The sequence below is a fragment of the Lissotriton vulgaris genome, chromosome 1_1 (genome assembly GCF_964263255.1).
Source record: "Lissotriton vulgaris chromosome 1_1, aLisVul1.2, whole genome shotgun sequence".
Taxonomy (NCBI): domain Eukaryota; kingdom Metazoa; phylum Chordata; class Amphibia; order Caudata; family Salamandridae; genus Lissotriton; species Lissotriton vulgaris.
In genome coordinates, this window is record NC_141685.1 from 1,069,345,358 (window position 1) to 1,069,369,856 (window position 24,499).

Here is a 24,499-nt window from a genome sequence, read left to right on the forward strand (position 1 = left end):
AACCTTCTGTGTATGTGTATAACTGACCACATCTACATGTATCCTAAACAGAAAAAAACGTACCCATGACTATCAAACCTTCCTTACATGTCAGCACTGAAGTGACATATCCCACTCGTGTTGGTCCACCAGGACATCATTGCCTCCCACACATCTACTGGACATCCTTGATGAGGTCCCCAGGGACCTTCTCTACTTGTGCATTACTTAAGTTACCCCATGGGCCCCCACACTTAGTAACTGTGCATCACTGACCACAAAGCCCGTCAGGAACCCACGTGCCCCAATATCATGGATGGCATCTGGAACACTCGCAGCTGCTCTACCATCACTGAAGTTACCCCCAGGGGCTCACATTCACACTTTATCAATGAAATGAACCAGATACACTCAACTCCCATACTTTTGCTGAAATTTCTCTGGGGTCCCTTAGAAAGCGACCATGAGAGCGATTGAGCTACTCCAACTCACACTCAGCAGACCATGCATTACTAAAATTGCCCACCACAACACCTTCCCTACATGAGCATAACTACATTGACCCCCACCCCTTTGACACCGTAACACCTTCTGTACCTGTGCGTTATTTAAATTGCCCACAGAGAGACACACACTCCTGAACATCCCTGAACTGATTCCCATGGACCACTACACCTTCCGTACATGTGCATCACCAATATGACACCTAGGGATCATCACACAGTGTGCAGATACTGGACTTCAGAGTAACTGATTAAGCAAACTCCCAGAAAAATTCACTGTTCTTTTATTTGCAGAATTTACAAAAAAAGGCTTGACTACAGTATTTTAATTCTTATTTTTATGCTCCCTGTGCAAGTTCAGTGTGCCACTGTGTCCGTTATGCTAGAAGAGTGCATTTGATCACCACAGACTGGCACAAGCTCCCTTCATGTCCCCCTCGTTATGTACTTGTTGCTGGTAGGGGGAGGCTATTGACTGAGAGACCCAATGTCCAACTCCATGTATGCAAGTGTAAATACGCGCAATTGCTGCAAGGGTCACTGATGTGGGTTGCTAGCGCAGAGTTCGAAGGAACCCCCTCAAAGGGATGGAGTTTGAGTCACGCACCAGTATTCGCAGTACTTTCAGCAACAAAGCTGGATGCGTCTCCTCATCGGAAGAGAGGTGGAGGACTCAATTTGTTGGGTTCAAGTTATGTACATACATCTACTGATGGAGAGATGAACAAGTCCCATGCTCAGGCAAAGCTAAGCGAGCCTGCGTGCTAGCACTGAGTAGGAGTAGGCCCCACATGGAGCCAGAGACGTACTACTCCCTTTGTTGGGTCCAAGTTGGGTAAGCACGTTCGTCACATCGAGGTGGATGGTCGACTCTCCGCCATTACGCTGGAGGAGCGCCTTCACTAGGAACAATCTGGAGAAGCTCAATTGCTGACACAGTGGTTGCCACATCTGCTCAGTGGTACAGATAAGTCTGTTCGCTCAGAAGGAGTTGGATAAATGCATTGATTGACAATGTTGGGAGAGGTCTTGCAAAGGCTCAGCATGCTCCTCTTTCCTCACATTTAGGAAGAAGGGTCTGAAACTTCACACAGTTTTCCCCCGGCCCTCAGACACCACATCCTCAGGTCGCGCCCGCATGTACCACTCCACCCAGGAGCCATCATAGACGGCAGTGTCCTCTTTACCGCACAGGAAGGCAGCGAGGCTCACGTGGCAAGCAGTGACACCAGAGCCACAGGATGCCACTAGGGGCCGAGAGAGGTCGATTCTCTTCTCCTCAAACATCTGGCGCAGCTGGTCAGGTGCCTTTATATGGCCAGTCTCCGTCAAGAAACTGTAGAAGGGCATGTTCACCAAACCACCAGGCATGTGTCCCGGCTCAATACCTGCAAGAAAAGACAGTTTGTTCAAAATACGGCAACAAGAGCAAGTATATGGAGTGTAAGAGAGAGAGGGAATGATACACAGAGAAAAATAAAGGATATGAAGTAGATAGGCACACATTCAAAAATACCAACAGTAATCAGAACGTACTAAGTGGTACAAACGTAATTTGAACATTGCCACAAACGGCTTTTTAAACTAACAAGATATGCAACAACGGTGTTAACTGTTTCAAGTCCGCATGGCACCGTTTTCAAATGTGAACAGGTCAAAAACGACTGACCTTGATTTGCATTTGCACCAAATCAAAACAAAGGTTAAAGAAAAAATATGCACTTTGACTAAAGTAGTACCTTCAATCCAGCTTTGGTGTAAATCCTTCAGTGAATTTCCTATGTGAGCTACAATGGGAAAAAATGCACTTTTCTACCATTTGCCCCATTAATGTTTTTTCATGTGCATGGCTCTTCATGAACATTGGCTCAAACGTTCTAGGCAAATCGAGAGGAGTGTTCAATTTGATTAAGCCTCAAACAGAACTACAAAGTGTCATCGTATTTCCTTTATTTCGGTTGAATAAAACCATAAACGGTACTGTATAAACATTTAAAATCGAGATGTAATAAAATGTGCAAATTCATTGTAAATTAATATTTCTAGGTAAAACTAAGTCCTGTGGGAAATTTCAGTCCAACAACTCAAGTCTCATCATATATTTAAGATCCTTATTATAATAAAAAAAAATGATTAACAAACAACAAGTGAACTCATAGACAAAAGGGTACAAAACCAATCAGAAGTACAATTGAAACAGTACATTAAGTATGCATGAAATGTGCTAACTATTTTAAAAAGCATTCAACCCTTACGTACCATTTTGCCAATACGTATCTAGTAACTAAATACACCACACAGTCTCTGGTGTTGGTTTTACATATTCTAAGAGCTGTATGGTGTTCCCTAAACCCAAGAAGTTTACAAAGAGTAATAATCCAACATGTGCGTTCTTTAGCATAGATCTTACAGAAATTAGCACATGTTCAATATTCTCCACACTACAAAGTGTCTATCTAAGACAGTGGCGGTCACCACTGTTTTGGTATAGTTAGGTTAGGCCAGTTTCCATAATAAGAGCATTTTTTGATTTGCTAATACCTCTGGAGCTGCTTGATGAATGTGCATTAAGATTTTCAAAGAAGGTCATCCATCTATGGTCCTTCCGGGAAAGGATCACGCTGATCCATTAAGCAGGGGTCAAGAAAAAGTGAGGGGGTCCCAAAAGTGTGATTTCCCATGGTAAACTTCGTTCTCAGACAGTAAAAATGGCTGAATGAAATTTGCCCACATTTGTCAGAAAAGTTAGAAATATATTCAGAAAGTGTGCTCCTTTTGATGTGATGTAATTCTGTTCAGCCATTTGAGAAATTAGCTTGGCTATGAAGAGGTTAAAAAGTAAACTATAGCTGGACTGTTGGTGTCCAGATATATGCTCAGATTTAGCTCCAATTTCAAACGGAATAGTCGATTCAGATTGGCTGGCCACAACATGAACATTAGATTGTGGCAGCCATTGCAGAACTAAGGAACATTGTACCTACATCTTAAAAATTAATTAAAAGATAATAAAAAGGGACAGGGTTGGTACACCCTGATACCCGGAGGTATGCGAGGGGTTGGTGACGGTCGAGTCCTCAAAGGCCTCTCCCTCGATTTGCTGGCCATAACACAGACAAAATATTGTGGCAGCCATTACAGGACACTGGGACATGGTCCTCATTGAAATGCGTTGTAGTTAATATTAGGTTTTGAGGATCACAGAAAGGAGGACATATAAAGGGTGATAACAGATTTTAGTAACACTATAAATCATTTTCTAGTGGGGTTATACTCATTCTGGTGAGTTCAGGTGATCCTTAATAGTGATAATGCTGACCCTCTGCTGGGATCGGATGTACCACGCTTGAAAAAAGTTTTCCACCATTTTTTCCATAGAGGTTCAATGAGGGTGCTCAAGAAGCTAAAATAAGAGCACATTTTCTATAAATTCACACTATCTTCCTCAACCATGTGAGAACAAGGTCTAATATTCAGAGTAAAGCATGTATTTCCAGGAGCATCAGCCATTCAACTGATTTCCACGACCTACTGTAGTTTCACCACAGTGTTCTAAATAGCAACTACAGTGGTAACAATCTGCATTTGCGACAAAATTATGACACACAAAGGCCATTTTGACTGAATCAAAGCTTTCAAACTGAAAGGAATTTCCCAGAGAAAACTGAAGTAAATTAACAAGAGGGATTTCCTGGTCACTGTTATTATGGCGAGTTCTCTAGAAAGCTAAAATAAGTACACATTTTCTATGCATTCAAGTATCTTCCTAGATCCATTTCGGTAAAACATTCTAACAAGCAGAGTGAAACATGGACAAACCTTGTGCCAAGCACTCCACATGTGGCCAACCCATGCTGCGCATAGCCTTTGGCCATGTGCAGTGGGGAGGCAGCTGCAGGGCCTCAATAGTGGCCAAATCCTGCTACCACCCATCCATGACCACCTAACACCCTACTTGCTTAGCCTTCAGCTAGTCACAGCAAAGGCTGACCAAAGTGTCTTTGATCAATGATGTTCAGTGGCCAGCTCTGTGCAAATGACCTACCGCCAGTGCACCCTTTCTTTGGGTGAAAACAGGTGAAGAGACAATGACATCCATCAAAATTGCTTCACTTCTGAAACATTCAAATTCTTTTGCATCTATCAAAAGCTTACAGACAAGCATATACGTCCGTATATGCGGTCCGTACGCAAGATCTTACCCCTTCTTCCCCTCCCATCCAGGAAATTACTTGTCCAGGGTCTGGTCTTGGCCCGGCTCGATTACAGCAATGCCATATATCTGGGGGCCCCTGAATACACCCTGGCCAAACTCCAACGTACCCAGAACGCGGCGGCCAGGCTCATTATGAACCTTCCCCCCAGAGCGTCGGCCAAGCCTGCCCTCAAAGCCCTACACTGGCTTCCAGTCCGCCAGAGAGTAGAGTTCAAGGCCCTATGTACAACCCACAAGCTCATCAACGGAGCTGGCCCTGCCGCGCTTAAACACATGGTCACCCCTTACAAAGCCTCAAGACCCCTTCGCTCCGACGCCGAACACCTTGCTACGGTGCCTAAATTTAGGAAGGCCCGCACCGGCGGTCGCCGCTTCTCGGTCAAAGCCTCCACAGCGTGGAACTCACTCCCTCTCAGTCTTCGCCTGGAACTCTCCCACATGGTGTTCCGCAGGAAACTTAAAACCCTCCTTTTCCCCAAATAAAGCACTCCCCCTTCCCCCCTCTGTATCTTCACAGGTTGAATAGCGCGGGGATGCCTACGGGTCACCAGGCGCTTTAGAAATCGCAAAATAAATATACGAGTCCAATCATTATTTCAGGTAGGTTTAGTATCCCTCGTTCACAAGCCATGTAATACACTGTCAGAATCATTAGTTGGTCTCGTTAGTAATTTCAACAATATTATTACTTACAGATTTAATTTAGCATGTCACTAGTGATCTAATATGCGTTGTCATAAGCAGTGCATGATGGGGGAGCAAGTTCTAGTCAGTTCAATAAACTAACAGCCTTCTTTGTTTTGTTTTTTTGGGGGTGGGGGTTAAACTTTAGTTCTTATTCCTACACCAAACTATAACACAACTTTAACCCTTGCTCTTTCCAGTGAAATATCTGTCTAGTTATAGTTCGATCCAAATTTCCCCATGGGGTTTGCCTAAAGGGGGAATTTCCCCATGCGATTTCAATAGGGATTTTTGAACAGATACCGGGGAAAAGGATGAATAGAACTACACCCAATTTGGCTGAAAGCTACATCTCTATTCAAAAGGTGTGCTTTTTGCATTATGTAAATTTGTTGCATAGTTTTTGAGAAAGGAAGGTAAAAAAAAATAGATACCTTGGCAGACTTGTCCAGATATGCGCTGATTGGCCACTTTAAAGGGACTGTTGAATCCAGATTGGTTGGTCACAAATAGAATATTTTGTGGGAGCCAATACAGAGATCTGGGGCATGGTCCCTGGGTTTGCGTCCAGAATCTGAATTAAAAATTATATATAAGGGGGGCAGGGTGAGCACAATCCGACCCGAGAGGACATGTGGGGATGCCATAGAGCTTTCCACAAAATGGAAAACATTTTGTGGCAGCCATTACAAGACCATTGTGCCTCATGATAGTGTTCCTACAATCTCATCAACACATGTGTATATTACTCCAGTATGCATCTGTACAGTGCCCCCTAATGCAATTTTCCTTAAGGCATCATCGGTGCATCCTAGTGCTATCCTCCTAAAAGGACAGCCACCAATGCGTTCCAGTGTGGCCATAACTAACTCCAAATGGTCTCCTTGGCACTGCCACTTTCTCTTGGGTGTCTTCCAAGTACTACCACGGGTGTCTGGTTTCGGAATGTGCTCCTGAGGCGTTGGTGGGACAGCATGTACAGAAGTCAGGAACTGGCACATATGAACAAATCAAACAGAATGGACAGAAGTGAACAAAGTGCAGGGTGATTAACCCCATACTTGCTCAATAGCCAACAGGCTGAGCACATTTTTTTTTCAAAGATGTAGGTCCTAATGTTAGCCAAGAAGGACCTGTTCTGTCAGGTGTACTCTAGCAATTATACTGAAAGTTTATAAACGCCACCTTTCACTGCAAATGTTTTTTTCACTATGTACCTGATTTAGAGTATGGCGGCGAGGATACTCAATCGCAAGGTGCAGAGTCTGCTTTCTGCCAAACTAGAGGTCCGCCCACCGATTTATAAACAGGCGAACCTTCAGTATGAAGACAGCAGATGCTACTGTTTCTCCGCCACCAACCTACCTCTTTCGCATCCGAGCAAAGTTAGATCCAGCGGAGTTCTAGTCACGTGCCTTCCCACCCTACTTAGGGAAGACAGACACATGGTAAATTTAAAATTTAAGGCACCACCACTGATAACAGCGCAGTACGTAAAAGTAAAAACTTCAATGACCTCCACACCATGGGAGAAAACTCCCATGGCAAGACGGGTCATTGCTTTTTTTTCCCAAAAACAAAATCTCACTTTGAGTTTCTGTTTTTGTAAATAAATCAAAATGTGCTATGTGGCACTGTCTTGGTGGTGGAGCTGGATGGCGCACTTTCAATGCATTTACAGGAACCGCCGTTGCTCGGCCAGTGGGCATCTCTAAATTAGGTGGGCGGAGTAATCTCGCTATGGCAGAAGTAAAATAATCTGCCATGGCAGCGGTACTCCCAAAGTCCACCAAACTGTAAATCAGGTCCTATGAAATCATTTTATACTCCATTTATCTTAACTCAACATAATATACATACAACTAAACCAGTACCCTAAAGACAGGTTGACCAATACATCACTGCAAACACTTCATTTAACTAGAGGTCACCGAGCATTAAAATAGTTTACCATATTGGACCAATTAGAAATAATCGTTTTAACCCTTTGGATGCGTTGGACGTTACGGGTGGAGTGTGCGTCAAACAGCAGGGAGCAGTCTGAATTTCGCACACATCCAAAGGGTTAAATCTAGTTTCCAATGAGGACAGATCATTTTGGCTAGCTAGAATTTGCCCTACTCCATTTACCTTACACGGCACTAAGTGCAAAACTCAATGTATTTTAGGTTCAGAAGAAAACCCAAATTCATAGTGAGGGTAGATACCTACTTTATGAATTTAAGTACATATAAGAGCTGGACAGGTCGATGTTGACTTCAAAGAAATAAGACCGTGAATGTTAGACACGGAATAGGCATACTCATAGGCGGTACTGGGAAGGATGCTAATTAAGGGCACTTCCAGGTAAGCTAGTACAGTGGTTAGAATAAATGGTCTTAAATCATCACCTAAAATACATAAGTAAATGGGACGTGGCAAATGTGTTAAGGAACGCTGTTCCGGAGGCAAGGTTCTGCTACAGAGAATTAACCATCTCAACTATATTAACATCCGATTTAGCTAGCGACCAGGACAAGTCTTCTGTTGAATGTAGGCTGCACACTGGAATGGAGTTTTCCTGCATGCACTTAAATAAAAATGCATGGAAGGCAGAGAATTATGAATGGGATAAAGTCTTACTCGAAGCCAGTATTGGCGAGGTGTGCCTGTACTAGTTTTTCTTTAGCCTAAACAGCAGTCTCCCTGCGGCGTTTTGTACCTCGTGAATCCTTCCGATTTGGTATGCTGGTAGTCAGTGTACAAGTCTCCACAGTAATGTAGTTCAGAGTTGAACTGGGCCCCTACTCTAGTTGGTGGATTTGAATGGGGGATGAATTGCAGAGACTTTCTAAAGAGATTGATGTGGCAGAACGAAGTTTCCCACATTTGGGTTAATGCGGAGGTCTGCAAACCACATCAGCCCCTGGATTCTTACTTTTATTTTGATAGACAAGTGTTCTCCAAAGGTGGGCCGAGAGCATGGGTGTCAATGTTTTTGATGGGTTGTGCTGGGCCTAGCACAGATAGTCAGTTTTAGAAGTTCAATTTGAAGAAACCAATGCTGTAGAGGCAGGAGTTAATATTTCAAATTGCTTAGGAATGCATCCATCTGATTAGGAATGGAACTAGAGGAGGCTAGAACGGACCAGGCCTACTGGTCAATTTATTTAATGCTGAAGAGGTCTACGACATGACCATGGACCATGTGTTGAGGGCACTTTGACAGCATTCAGCATTGATAGAGGTGCTGGCTGTGACTTAGAGTGACAGAGAAGGGTGTTGTGATCTACTGTGTCAAAAGCAGCTTACTGGTCCAGAAGTGCCAGCATTCTGGGTGGCCCGACTTGGGATTTCCAAAACATCAGCCCACACAATATGGTTTACAATCAGGCTGGGACAAAACTCAGATTGAGTTTTAAATAGTTATTTGACGCAGTGTGGTTATGGAGTCAGTTGGAGATGTTTTTTTCAAATATTTTTTAGGTAAATGGAAGGACTGGGCGATGGGATCTGTGGTGCTTGGGGTGTTCGGGTGGATGGGGCAGAGGGAGTGTTCATATAGGAGGGTAAAGAATCTTCCATTGTGTGAGGCTACCATTTACATAACTGGTCATTTGCATAGGCAGGTGCAGTAGCAGTAAGGTAGAGGGCACCTGCATTTTACGTTTGCATGCTTTTAAGGAGAAGGAGCACCAGCTCTTTTGTCAGAGGAATGAAGCTGGACTGGTTGGTCTGCCGCGCTATATAAAATTGCATAAATAAATAAATAAAGTGAGGGCTTAGGCACAGACAAGTCATTAATCTCGAAGGCTCTGCTTATTGCAATTTTTTTATTTTTCTATGAGGAACGAGGGAAAGGAGTTGCACTTACCTTGGATTGAGGAATGGGGGTGTTGACAACTTGATTTTAGTTTTTTAGGTCTCGCCTGTCGATGCGCATGCGCATCGAGCAAGCGAGAGTATTGGGACTTATCCACTCTTTCCCCAACTTGCAAGGAATCGTGGCGATTCCTTGCAGTGCCCGTGACTTTTAAGCTCAATGCGCATGCGCATTGAGCTTAAAAGCGCGTGCACATGCCCCAGCCGCCTGCCTTGCCTACTCTCCCGCCCCCTCACTTCTTGATTGCACGGCCGCTAGGCCGTGCCTCCCCTACTCTCCTCCTACTCTCCTCCCCGTCTGTTCCCGCACTCCTCCCACACCCCCGCTCCGCCCCCTCCCCTGCCTGCCATGTCGAATTTCTCCTCCCCCCTCCCCCCAGCCGCCTGCCTTGCTACTTTCTCCTCCCCCCTCCCCCCAGCCGCCTGCCTTGCTACTCTCCCGCCCCCTCACTTCTTGATGGCACGGCCGCTAGGCCGTGCCTCCCCTACTCTCCTCCTCCTACTCTCCTCCCCCCCTCCCTTTATCCGGCCTTCCCTCCGTCTGTTCCCTCTCCCCGCTCCGCCCCCTCCCCTGCCCGCCGTCTGTTCGAGACAAGACGAGAATTCCCTCTCAATAGGTAGGATATTTTACATTATAGGTTTAATCAACGTTTTGATGTCTGCAAAACCGGAGTTGAAATACTGCGGTAGTGGCCTTGGGGAAACTCCACAGCACGACACAAACCTACGTGTCTTACGGAGCATATTGCTAATATCTCCTGGCCATCTTCCTGCCCACCTTAAGGTGATTTAGATCCTAGGGATCGCAGCCCGTCTATGAAGGAATGGAATATATTATATATGCTGCGCCAATATGGTTCATCCTGGAGGCATACGGGCGCATATGCCCCTCCTGATCAGGACGTGCTAGGTATGTGCAGAAAGAAACACTATCGCTTCCTCACAACGTTAAGATTTGTAAACGGGTTTTATGCTCCGGGCAACAGTTTGGTGCAAGTATACAGAGCAGGCAGGCCACTCTCTTAAAATTGACCGAGTACGACACAGTGTAGATGCTGTAGACACTTGGTGGTGTGTGATCCTGGGCGGATTGGCTCAGCACCTATCCACATGTGGAGGCCCCAGAATATCAAACGCAGAGTGTACGTTGATAAGCAGTACCCAAAGAGGATAGCGCACTGGACAGCTCTTCTCGACTGTCTCCTGCTTAATATTACACACTATGAAAGCGGGTGTCACTTTATCGGCCCGTTACATACCGTTACATACAGACAGGCGTGGACCCTAAGCCCCCACCCGCCCAAGGTGGAACGCCTGCTTGCCACTGGCGCCTATTTCTCATCACGGGAGGAGGCATCATTTAAAGATACCAGATGGGAGGTAGACGGGCTTCCCGAATCACACTTGCTTCACAGACGCACAATCTGACCGTGGCCGCTACTCTCCCGCCCCCTCACTTCTTGATTGCACGGCCGCTAGGCTGTGCCTCCCCTACTCTCCTCCTACTCTCCTCCCCTCGCCGTCTGTTCCCGCACTCCTCCCACACCCCCGCTCCGCCCCCTCCCCTGCCTGCCATGTCGCGTCGAATTTCTCCTCCCCCCTCCCCCCAGCCGCCTGCCTTGCTACTTTCTCCTCCTCCTTGACCCTCAGCCACCCAACTGTAAATTGGGAGAGGCAGCCAAGTGTGAAATGTGTGAGTAATTCGATTGGGAACATGCTTCCGGGAGTGAGGGGTAGAGGATAAGCAACATAATGTATGTGTTTTTATTTTGCGCCCAAACTACTTTATTTAGTTTCTGTGAGCGCACGTTGTTTACATTGTGACGAAGGGAGACGCTTAAAGTCACCCAGTGTGGAAAAGATGGCAATTAAGTCATTTGGGCATCCGATTGATTGATGATGAGGGGGAGAAAAAGATGCTCGCAGTTGTGTTTTGGACAAGTTATTGATATGAAATAATTTTTGTTTTGTTACTGTGAGTTTTACATTGCACAGTGTGTCATTGCCTTGTAGAGCTTTAGGTGTTTCGGAATGTCGTTCCGTGCGGCTCCAAGGTATTCTTTGATCTGTTGGTGTATGGTTCTGGCGTGTGAGGTAGGAGGGCTTTACAAACTGGATTAGTGTCAGGCTTAGTTTCGGTTGTATTTTTATTTAATCAGCAGAATTCCCCTCGGGTTTTTTGCACCTCGACACATAGTCCGATACACACTCACCCTCACTACCTCAGCCTCACCCTCACTCACCCTCAACCACTCACCCTCACTCACCCTCACTCACCCTCACTCACCCTCACTCACCCTCACTCACCCTCACTCACCCTCAACTCCTCACCCACACTCACCCTCCCTCCCTCAACCCCTCACCCTCAAACCTTCACCCTCAACCCCTCACTCACCCTCACTCTCACTCACCCTCACCCTAACTCACCCTCAACACCTCACTCACCCTCACCCACCCTCAACACCTCACCCTCAACCCCTCACCCTCACTCACCCTCACTCACCCTCACCCTCACTCACCCTCACTCTCAACCCCTCACCCACCCTCTCACCCTCAACCCCTCACCCACCCTCTCACCCTCAACCCCTCACCCACCCTCACCCTCAACCCCTCACCCTCACACAGTGCAATAGGTCTCAGACCATTTCAGTTAGAGCTTTAAGAAAGGTTTATGGCTTTTTTTATTTGTAATTCTTTAGCATTGGCTACAGGAAACAAAAATGCTAAACATTTACAAAAAAAACCCATAAACAATTCTAAAAGCACTAACTCTAATGGTGCGAGACCTATTGCATTTCCAATGCTTGTTTTTTTAGATGGTCAGTGAACTATTGGCTAGTGAGGAACCAGTTTTTAGGTACGAGCGAATCAGTGCTTGCGGTCTCTTTGAGACATGGAATATATAATTTGTGGGCTTCCGCCCAACGATAGGCTTCCCATTTGCTGGCTCCACTGTTTCGCTCATATTCTCTCAAAATATGTCCACGGCATGCAAGAGTCATGCCTTTTCCTGTGTTTAGGCCTCCCAGAGAGCAGGGGTCAAGTACTCTATCAATCCACTGTTCAGCATTTTAGCATCCGTTTTACAAATTACTTTTTTCTTTAACTAAGATCAGTTCACATGAGCGCTTGTGGTTCGCTCTCAGCTACTCTGTAAATTGGCCTGTAAATCTTGTTCTCATCTCGTCCCATCTGCTGTGCATTCAAAGACAAGATCAAATGCCAGATGTGCTTTTCTTTGTCTGACTTCAAAGTGAGCTGTTTTTTTTGTTCATGTCCCGATGCTGCTTTTATCTCTTATCATAGCAACCCCACAAAATTGATAAGTTGAGGCTTCCTGCAAGACGTGTCATAAGGTCTAGAGGCCATTGTTTTTCTACTGTCTTTGGTTTTATTTAACCAAGCTGTTGGGATCAGCACAAGTGCTTTTTGAGCAAGAGGCTATGTTTTTCATCCAATATAATGTTTGGTTTCATTACCTCGAATAACCCAAACCTTAAATAATATACTTACTTAATAGAAGTGTAATTTGAAAAAAAGACAGCCAAAAGCAGGATCAACCTATTTACATTGCGCTTTTGACAGAGTGATTAACTGGATACGATTGAAGAGGTAAACATGCTGTTATTGATCAGTTCTATTGAAATGGAAACAAAACAGGTGATGGACAGAATGTGGATCAATGTCACACATTCACCCCAGTCCAAAGATCTGGGCCCAAATCGATCGTTTTTTTGCACTCCACACCACCCTGGGTTAGACAATGGCGATATGCAAATCAGCTCTGACCCTGTGCCCCATGGGAACAGTCCAGTCCGAACTACAAAAGCCATGTCCTTCCCAGAACGGAATCAAGCATCCGAGGACCGGACCGGTTTCGAGGTAAAACCTCTCATCAGCCCGGCTAGCTTGACTCCAGTGGTGTGGAGTGCCTGGGACCCACGTCTGAGCATCCCCAGCGCACTTATGGCGGCAATTGCGATGGATTTGGGCCCAGATCTTTGGACTGGGGTGAACGTGTGACATTGATCCACATTCGGTCCATCACCTGTTTGGTTTGTCTATTGAAATGGAAGCAGCTTTAAGTTGCATGCCTTCAACTTTTGATGCTTTCTTTTAGGTTTCAATCATTTGTGAAATAAAGCCAATATCAAGGGATGCCTCCTTGTGCTGTCCAAACGCGGCATGTAATGGGAAGTTACTTAATATATCCGGCAGGTAGACAGGTTGCAATACCCAATCCATGTTTATGCTACCTTCACAGGTAAAATATCTTTTGTTTCAGCCTTCTGATCAAAAATCAAGGCGACCAGAATTAGCAGGTAATAAAACATTTTTGAAAGACTTGGCATGGTAGGCATGTATTTTGGTTTATAGCACTTTACAGTACATTTTAAGATAACTATTTTGGAAGATGTTCACATGCCTCCGCAACTAAGCAAACTAATAAATATTGTTCCCACATTTGCCTCTTTTCCTCTTCTCGTTCACACATTTTTATAACCCTCACTGTGTATAGCACTCAGATTTTGGACCCATTCCGGTGTGCAGTTCTGTCATTGCGCGTGCGTGCTCACACACACATCTCTGTACACCAATATTTTTTAAAACATTTTTCCAGTGAGCCTATTTTGCCATGTTTGCATCCAAAGTAACCTGGCAACTAACCAGTCCAACAATTAATGAGGCCCACAGCCTGTGTTCACTTTAAAGATGCAAAATGTTAACTGTCAAGTTATGTTGAGAACCGTAACACATTATAAAGTGAAACAAGCATTTGCAATGCAATAGGTCTCGCATTATTAAAGTTTGAGCTATTGGGATTGCTCAATAATGCAACACCAATAGCTCAAACTTTAATAAGGCTATTGGAATTGTGTGGCAGGAATGAACCAAATTAAGCAGCATGGTTGACTAAATTAGGTGTCAAAGGCAAGAAAAGGAAAGTTATGCAGCATAATAGGCAACATTATGGGCTGTTAAACTCTGGGAGAAAGTAAAGGACAGTTGCATAAAACAAGCATTTGCAATTCAATAGGTCTTGCATTATCAAAGTTTGAAGTTGTTGGTATTGTAAATGGCATAGTTTGTTACCTATTGGTAAGCGTCCGTGGTACATTATTTATTCTAGTTTTATGTAGCACTATGTTCCAGCGTTGTAGACGTCACAGCGCTAAAAGTAACAGCTTTTACATGTGCCCCTCAGTGTTCATATTTTATTCTGCAAAAATAGCTTAGTTGGTAAAAGCAACCTCTGCAGTGGGCTGCCAGGAGTCAGGTTCCAGGTTCCAGTCCTGGAAAACCCACTCAACTATTCACCCTCAAGAGTATGATAAATCGAGTCATGTAATAGGAGGGAGCGTCTTTAGTACACCACTCTATAACTATTTACTGCTGTAAATTATGTTGTGTTTGAAGTATTGTTTATTTAATGTGCACGTAGCGTTCTTTTCAACAAAAAAGTGCTTGATGTGTCTAGAATGGTCTAGTCTGGAGTTTTCCCCGAAGGCCTCCCTGCACGGTGCCTGTCCCAAGCCTGACAGTGCTGCCCTCTTATTGGCATTTTTGTACAGCCAGGCCACTCTTGGGGTAGCAGCTGGCAATATGGTTCAGTGAGTTAAGTTTCCTTGCTGATGTCTAGTGTGGTTTGTGAGTTAGATATAAATGCTTTCATCAGTCCTAGGCGGACACTGTTAATCTGGTTAGTAGCAGCCCCAGTTACTTACAGTGCATCTAAGCGATAAACTAAGGTGTGAAGTTCTGTTTAGGTCTTCTATGTGAAACAGCAGTAGTTATAGAAGTACCATGTAAGATAATACATTAAATAGGTTATTTTATTAGAACTAGCTTCCACCGTGCCTGTGTTGCACGTTCGTTTCCTTAACTTCACCAAACCGTTCACCACATGCTGAAGTTTGTGAGCCACCTGCCCTGGAAGGGAGGTCATCTTCATTATTTGTGGCCCACCTTTAGAGAAGGCCAGGAAAGTTGCAAAAGATTGTATATATACGAGGTAGTGGATTTCCGTTCAGTTAGCACAGTTTTACTATTGTGACTGATAAGGTAGTTTCGGAATGGAAAATTCTTGCCTGTTAGCACCGGCAAAAACTCATGCCAACTTTTTACCTTGGATTTTTTTCCACCTTCCGAACGACATCAATGATAATTAGCATCGGTGAGCTTCGTCGTCTTTTAAAATCACCAGAAAGGTTCTTTGCTCAGCGGTGCGAGTATTACCAACAAGTGACGTGACCTTTCCCAGCCCTACCAGCCTCACCTCCTGGACACCCCTACAGGCCAGTCTGCTTCTTTGCGAGCCTTCTATTAAAAAGATAGCGGTGGAGGGTGAAAGAAGGGACGAGCTGTGAGGGGATCGAGGGGGCAGAGCGAGGGATAGAAGAGATGGAAGGTGAGGAGAAATGAGACAGGTGAGGCAAGAGACAGCTGTGGAGGATGAGAAAAGGGAAAGAGCTTTGACACAGACTTCATTAGCTGAAAGAGGGGAGTAGGGGGTGGGGAGAGGTTGGAAGCTGGGGGAGGGGGCGGGGGGGGAAGATAAAACAGAATAAAATCGCTAGTATACACAGAATACAGCTCCTAAGCGCAGGAACGGTCTTACTGACTCTACGAAATGGATTGGGAACGAAACGCATCCAAACCCAGAGAAAAAAAAGCCACAGAGAGAAAACAAGACGTGCACAGGATCAAACAACCAGAGGGTGGAGCAGAGACTTTGGCCTATTGGGGTCTAGTTGACAAAACATCACGCAGGGAAAGGCCAATAGCAGGCCTCAAATGGAAAATCACACGCACGAGCGTGAGCATTTTCCAGGTCCATTTTCAAAACCTGGACAAAAGGACTCTCGATGCACAAACACTGCTGCACAGTTTATCGCTAGGCGCAAGACCTAAAAACAAACTTGTGCCTGAAAACCAGAGTAAATCTGACCATAATGTTTAAATATGCAATTGTTTTAGTTGGGAATGAAACACTGCAAAAAAGTCCCTTGTATGGTACAGAACTCAGGAAACCTTTGGTAGTTTTGACAGATGATTTACTGCACTGTGTGGTAAATGCAGTCTTCTACCTGGCACTTTTCTACCACCAAAAGCATTTTATTCCAGAAATTAAACTGACCTGAGATTTGTACGCCACACAATCACGAGTGAGTCATATTTCACCCATTAATAAAGTTATGATTCTGACAGGCTGAGGAGAAGCTGAGAATCTTTCCAGAGGCAATTGCTCACTTTAGATTAACTTGAATTGCTTCTTGCAACAGAGTTGCTTTACTTATACCCATGACTGTATGTCGTCCCTATTTGGGTGGCCTTCTTGCCAGTTTACCTCCACGTGCGTTTCTCAATCCCGCCACAGAGTGTCTATGCATCTCCCCATAGATAGAAATTTACACAATAGATATACACACACAGTACTGTGCGCATTTAGTTATGCCATTCCCATTATTCTTGGCACTGGGACGGTTATAACAGCAGAATAAGGAAGCTGGATTTAAATCGCAGAACTTCACATTTTTAAGACAAAATTTAACAAGATCCCAACAGTTGGAAAATTTACTTGAACATTTTTGTCCTTTCAAAACCGACAAACATTAGGCCTTACTGTCCTGTAATCATATTTTTATGAAGCATGAAGTGTTTTCCAAAATTTTATGCAACAAATTCAATACCACACCACATAATTCACCTCCACTACATGCGACACCACTCAAAATAATTACATAACACACAATCTCACTCCACATAATTCCACTCCACCCAATACAACATAATTACTAGTCACATAATTCCAAGGCTCACCATGCCATATAATTCAAATACACAATTCCACACCAAACAATTCCACGCCACATACATCCATTCCACTCAATAACAAAGCTAAAAGACAATAACATTGACAACGCCTATAGCTCTCAGATTGCCAAGACCTATTGGCTTTAAAAGCTTGTTACATATTCTAAGACTGGAGCAGATTATGCCCACTTTGGCTAGGCTCTCTGCAACAGTGGAAAGTATATAATCAGGCGAGGTATGAGAAGCAAATCTTAGTACTGGATGAAGGAATGGTGATAAGCAAACTACGCTAAAGTAGAGTATGCATACAAAGTTTGCAGTGTGAAACTGTTGTGTAGAAAGCATTTCCAATTGAAGGCTTTCACAAGTGTCCAATTCTTTTGACCAAGCCTGCCATCATCAATCCAGAAAAAGCTTAAGTATTTCTCTTAAGAATATGGTGGACTGCTTGCGAAGTTGTAGACTGGGTGTGGTGGGCTGGGGCAGGTAATGATGTTTGTGTTAAAGTTGTGCTTTTGTGTGACCTGAATCACTGTATTGCAGCTTTCACTTTGGGTTAGAATAATAAGGGTGGTATGAAGAGTTTTTCTATGCATTGCCGCTACCCGTCCTCTGAAGTATTTGGATCTAGTGGTGCGTGTAAAGGAATAAAACTGGGGTACACAGCAGCCACATCGCTGTATACAAGTATAGAACATTGACAATACCAGTAGGTCTCATAGGCGAGACCTATTGAGGTTACCAATGGGTGTATCTTAATGCTGCCTCCTGTATGAAACTCAGAATAAGCCCCATATCCATGCTGCTAATAGCATAAAGGATTTTGCAGCAAAACTTCCTGGGCTTGGTAACTAAGATTTTTCAGTGCTGCCAAAAGAGGCGATTCTTAAAAATCACCCAAGTGTGATCACAACTGCTGTCACATGGCAGTCCTTTGGGGTCCTGCCTCCTTATCACTTTTCATTCATTAAATACTTCTAAGCAGTATCCTCAGGCTTTGTCACTATCAATAGCGCTCTCTACTCCGGCCTCCTGGAAGGACTTGTCTATAGTACTTCCTCTTGTAGAGCAGTCCAATGTTAGTCCACAAGGTTGAAGCCTTGCCACACTTTCATAATAAAATAGATATTACCTTTATACAGAAGAAATCGAAATGTGTTTCTTTTAGTCTGTCGCCATCCTAAAAATCTGGCATGGTTCTGATCCTTGAACACTAATACTAGACATCTCAAAATCTTGCATGCCACAAACTATTGTATACCATAAGTAAAAAGCTCAGCGTTCCATCATACTTTTAACGCCTTTTAAGCAGGGCCAATGAATAGACAGCCCGTAAGACTATGAAAAGTGCCACGTACTCCTGCAACTCTTAAAGACTAATCAGCATTGCCACCTGTCATTGGAACGCCCTCTAGTACTACAGGTAATCCGAACTCCACCAGTGCTCCTATTTCTAATTGTCCATAGCAGATGTTTCCCTACACAGCCACTAATATTAGTCATGCTTTACACTGCTGCTGCCCATAAACAGCTCTAAGCAATACCTTAAAGTATCCTCTCCAATAAACGATCAGTTGTGACCTTAACACTGACTTTCCTGAAGATCTCGGAGCAGTTCTCCTAACACGGTCACCAATGAGAAGGTAGCTACTGTTGGTACTGTCAGCATTACCAATCTCAGAAAAACAAATGAGTACAAACCACACACTTTCTTCAATCCTTCTAGTAAAGGAAGAACACAAACCAATATCACTCTTGGGTCTGTTGGGTATTTCTTATTCTTACCCTTTTAATTTCTATTTTTTCAATTTTCAGAAAGATTTTTATGTATGAAAAGGAACAAAACATTTTTGACATTTACACATAAATACAGAACATTATTCACACTAATATATATATATATATATATATATACATACATACATACATACAAACACACTGTACAATATTTACTTATTTTTGATTAATATACACAGATCCTTGTCTAAACTTGACAAAGTGACGCTCAATATCAGTTTAAATTCAATACATATAAATGTGGACAATCAAAGATTATTCAAAAAATAAACCATATCTAAATTAATTGGTCTATAGGTCAATTGATGTCGTATTTTATATGCCTACGCGTTTCGAAACAGTTGACTTGAGTTCATAGGTTATCTTCAGGGCTCTGTCTTTTAGTAAGTATCTGAAAAATGTGTACAAAAAATAAATTCATTTTAGCTTCTATTTTAATAGTTTGTCTCAATCTATTCGAACTGTTGCTATTTTATACTTGTTTTTCCTGCAGCCGCCGGTCTACAGGTTTGACGTTTATTTCTGAAGTCTTGGTCCTGCACCCAAAGTGGAAAATACATTTATCACTATTTGTGTAGGGTGTCAGTGTCCAACATTGTCAAGCCTCATGTCCCCAGACATACCTTTAATGTTTCAGTGCTCTTGAATCTTATTATATTCTCTTCATGGGAGACACTCTTTCTGTACTTTTAAGGACGACCTAGATTTTAAAGAGGTGTCTTAGTGTATATCGAGCCTGTGATTCACCATTCTTATTACTTATCTAGACTTGTGGGGCATACCTGTTATGATATCACAGTATCATCAGCACTTTCCGCTTTTCCAAGTTCCTATGTGTGGAGGCGGTACTCCAATGTTCTGTGGTTGCCTTTGAACCTGAAAATTACGAACGAGTCTGTCAGATTTATCGGGATAACTATTTTTTCAGCCTTACTATCTTTAACGCTCGAGGTAGCATACCTGTAATCTTCTAGTGGTGCTCCGCGTGTTTTCCGTTTTACTTCGCGCACCAATCGGAAATCACGGGGGCACTGGTTTCTTTTAACCTGTTTTGGAGAACTGAAGTCAGTTTGTATTTTTAAAAAAACTTTCAAATAGGACCTTCATTAAACTAGGTTGTTCTGCTCTCCCCTTACCTCTGCGTTCGGCGATCCGGTGACTGCAGAATCAATCTGTGGACGCCGTCGCCATCTTTGAACAGGTTATTATAGCAAGGGCCATGTGCTCTGTCTCGGCCATTTTGGAAGGGGTAAACTTATCGTGCCGCTTTCTATCAAACATTATGGGTAGATTTAAAATGATTATATACATTAAAGCTTTATGGTTTTTTATTGAGAGATTCATTGTAAATGGAAGCCCGGGTATTTCTTGCTTTCTCGGAAGATCTCGCAATAGATTCAAGACTTTCTCCGAGACCTCCTCCTCAGAATCATCAGGTTCAGATACACGCGGCAACCCTAATAAAAAGCAAGTGAGTTTTTTAGAGAAGGGCCAACAATCCAAAGCAAGGTACAAGGTACCGTGGGAAATGCGGACAAGGAAAAACACCTACAAATCGTAGCAAATAGCACTAGTGTAGTAAATCTCTCCCAGAAAATAGACAAGGGATGAGGAATAGGTCCTAAATTTAGGACTGAAATTCGTCCCCTGCCAATACACGGACTTTACAAAAACCAAACTGGAGGCAATAGATTTTTGTCGGAAGATTAGGCTCAGAGCCTTTTTTTCTAACCAACCTCCTTTGGTAGAAAAGGAAACTACAGGATTGCGGAATAAATCCACTTTTGTACCAACTCAAAAAATTCCAAAGCAAATTTATGCCTTTGAGCAGATCCTGTTGTCCTCGATAGACAAATTAGAAAGGAATAAAGGGTACATCAAACAAAATATAAGTAAAGGCCAAAGAGTAGCTCTCAAAAATCTGAAAGACGATAACTCGATTGTAATCAAACAGGCCGTCAAAGGCGGTGCTGTGGTGGTCTGGCCGAGGGACAAATACAGAACAGAAGCTAGGGCCCAGGTGGAGAATAGAGTGTGGTATAGACTATTAGAGGAAGACCCTGTTAAAAGTATACAGGGAATGATTTCAGACATAATCAAACTTGGGATGGAAAGTGGGTTTGTAGGTCCCAAAGAAAGTGACTTCTGATTAAAAAATTTCCAAGAACCCCGATCTTATATTTTCTCCCTAAAATCCACAAAAATCTAAACGAACCCCCAGGACGCCCAATTGTGTCAGGGTGCGACTCATGTCTAGAGCCCCTGGCCAAATAGGTGGATTTCTTTTTGAAACCCTTTATTTCCAAAGTAAAGTCTTCCCTGAAAGATACCACAGATTTTTTAATCAAGGTGGAGGGTACTGAGTTTGACTCCACCTCAGAACTACTAGTGACAATGGACGTTACGTCCTTATATAACCAGATTCCCCAGGACGAGGCACTAGAAGTGATGGAATTGTATCTGGAGGCCCGGGTTAGACCACACCAAGTACCAACTTCATTCATTTTGCGACTAGCTGAGGTAGCCCCGAGAAAGAATTATTTTAGATTCAATGAGCAGTTCTTTATGCAAGCCAAAGGAACTGCTATGGGTTGTCCTTACACGCCAGAAATGGCAGTATTGTTTATGGCAGAATACGAAAGGAAGTACATCGATCATAACAACCCCTATATCGCACATATAAAACAACGGTATCGCTACATCGATGACGTGTGGCTCCTGTGGCAGGGGAGCCATATGTAGTTGATGCAGTTCCATATGTGGCTCAATACCAAACATCAGGATATTAAGTTCTCAATAGACTCCAGTGCCACAAAAATGACCTTTCTCGATGTAGAGTTCACATGTGCAGAAGGACGACTAAAATCTGCCCTGTATAGGAAAAAGACAGATAAGAACACGATGCTACATCACCAAAGCGCTCATCCAAGAAATTTAAAAGCTAATTTGCCTTACGGACAACTACTCCGTATACGAAGAAATTGTACGGATATTGCAGATTATGAACAACACGCCGAAACTTTCTGCGAAGAACTGAAACACAGAGGTTATCCTCGTAAATTATTGAAACATTCAAATAAGAAGGCATGTTTCACACCGAGAGAATGTCTTACAGACCACTAAGAAACCTGAATTGGATCGACTGGTTTGTGTGACCACTTTTGGTCCAGACACCAGTAAAATCAGACAAGCAGTGTTAAAGAACTGGCACCTATTGGAGAACCTTAAGTGTTCCTTCCCCCAGCCACTCTTCGCATATAAGAAAAACAGAAGCATTGGCCAAATGGTTGTACGAGCAGATATAATGATACCAAAACCAAAGAATGATCCACTTACAAAGTGGGGTTTAAAACCCATAACAGGTCATCATAGATGTGGTAACTGTGTGGCATGTGCCAACACAATGGAAGGTGAAGAATTTGCCCATTGTAATGTGAAATGGAAGCACCCGTGTTTTACAAATTGTAAAACTCGAAATGTCATATATGTAATTGTGTGTCCCTGTTCCAAAATCTACATTGGAAAAACTAGTCAACAAGTAAATACATGCATGACCCAACACAGATCAAGAATAAAAAATAAAGTTTTAACTGCCCCAATGGTTGAGCACTTTGTAGAAAACTGCCATGGAGAATGTGACTTTAAATGGTCTGTTTTGTTCAGTGTCCAAAACAAAAAATCTTCAGTAGACCCTGAGAGAGTACTACTGCAAAAGGAAGCGTACCTAATATTGAAATTTAATAGTGTGCTTTCAGGCCTGAACTCATTGTCTGAAATTTCAAGATTGTAAATACTTTAGGGACAACCCGGCACGGGTGGATGTAGTTAGTATTTGGTTATGAAATTACAACTTTCGCGGTAATAAGTCCATTCCAATATGGCCACCGTACACTAAACACCCGGCACACGGTTTCCATGATGCAAACGCGAGAAATACCCGGGCTTCCATTTACAATGAATCGCTCAATATAAAACAAAGCTTTAATGTATATAATCATTTTAAATCTACCCATAATGTTTGATAGAAAGCGGCACAATAAGTTTACCCCTTCCAAAATGGCTGACACAGAGCACATGACCCTTGCTATAACCTGTTCAAAGATGGCGACGGCGTCCACAGATTGATTCTGCAGTCACCGGATCGCCGAACGCAGAGGTAAGGGGAGAGCGGAACAACCTAGTTTAATGAAGGTCCTATTTGAAAGGATTTTAAAAAATACAAACTGACTTCAATTCTCCAAAACCGGTTAAAAGAAACGAGTGCCCCCACGATTTCCAATTGGGGCGCGAAGTAAAACGGAAAACACGCGGAGCACCACTAGAAGATTACAGGTATACCACCTTGAGTGTTAAAGATAGTAAGGCTGAAAAAATAGTTATCCCGATAGATCTGACAGAGACTCGTTCGTAATTTTCAGGTCCAAAGGCAACCACAGAACATTGGAGTACCGCCTCCACACATAGGAACTTGGAAAAGCGGAAAGTGCTGATGATACTGTGATATCATAACAGGTATGCCCCACGAGTCTAAATAAGTAATAAGAATGGTGAATCACAGGCTCGATATAAACTAAGACACCTCTTTAAATTCTAGGTCGTCCTTAAAAGTACAGAAAGAGCGTCTCCCCATGAAGAGAATATAATAAGATTCAAGAGCAATGAAACATTAAGAAAGGTATGTCTGGGGAAATGAGGCTTGACAATGTTGGACACTGACACCCTACACAAATAGTGATAAATTTATTTTCCACTTTGGGTGCAGGAGCAAGACTACGGAAATAAACGTCAAACCTGTAGACCGGCGGCTGCAGGAAAAACAAGTATAAAATAGCAACAGTTCAAATAGATGGAGACAAACTATTAAAATAGAAGCTAAAATGAATTTATTTTTTGTACACATTTTTCAGATACTTACTAAAAGACAGAGCCCTGAAGAGAACCTATGAACTGAAATCAACTGGTTTGAAACGCGTAGGCATATAAAATACGACATCAATTGACCTATAGACCAATGAATTTAGATTTGGTTTATTTAATCTTCGATTGTCCACATTTATATGTATTGAATTAAGACTGATATTGAGCGTCACTTTGTCAAGTTTAGACAAGGATCTGTGTATATTAATCAAAAATAAGTAAATATTGTACAGTGTGTATATATATATATATATATGTGTGAATAATGTTTTGTATTTATGTGTAAATGTCAAAAATGTTCTGTTCCTTTTCATACATAAAAATCTTTTTGAAAATTGAAATATAGAAATTAAAAGGGTAAGAATAAGAAATACCCAACAGACCCAAGAGTGATATTGGTTTGTTTTCTTCCTTTAATAGAAGGATTGAATTAAGTGTGTGGTTGGTACTCGTTTGTTTTTCTTAGATATATATGGTCCAACCAACTACATGTCCCAGGACCTAACTCCACTTATTGTACAAGCATTACCAATCTCAGCACAACCTCCTAAAGCAGCTGCAGCAGTGAATATCAGCACAATATCCTACTGCTGTCACTAGTAAAGGCCCATTAGCTACGTGCCCTGGTGCTACTTTCAAGAAAAATCTTAAGAGCAACTTCTGCTGCTGCTGCTGCAACCACCATGGAGCTATGAGCTGTGGTAGTTAGTACTGCAACCAAGAATCC

At 43.0% G+C, this 24,499-nt stretch overlaps 1 protein-coding gene across 4 annotated transcripts in view; it reads right to left on the bottom strand.

Moving 5' to 3' along the window:
- Positions 1 to 749: 749 nt before the first annotated feature.
- Positions 750 to 24,499, bottom strand: part of LOC147748571 (3-mercaptopyruvate sulfurtransferase-like) — a 28,618-nt gene continuing 4,868 nt past the window's right edge. For all 4 annotated transcript variants that reach the window (XM_086963159.1, XM_086963166.1, XM_086963176.1 and 1 more), the window contains exon 3: positions 750 to 1,870. In XM_086963159.1, coding sequence (XP_086819285.1) covers positions 1,569 to 1,870 — 302 coding nt within the window. In that variant the 3' untranslated portion in view covers positions 750 to 1,568. The remainder of the gene's footprint in view (positions 1,871 to 24,499) is intronic.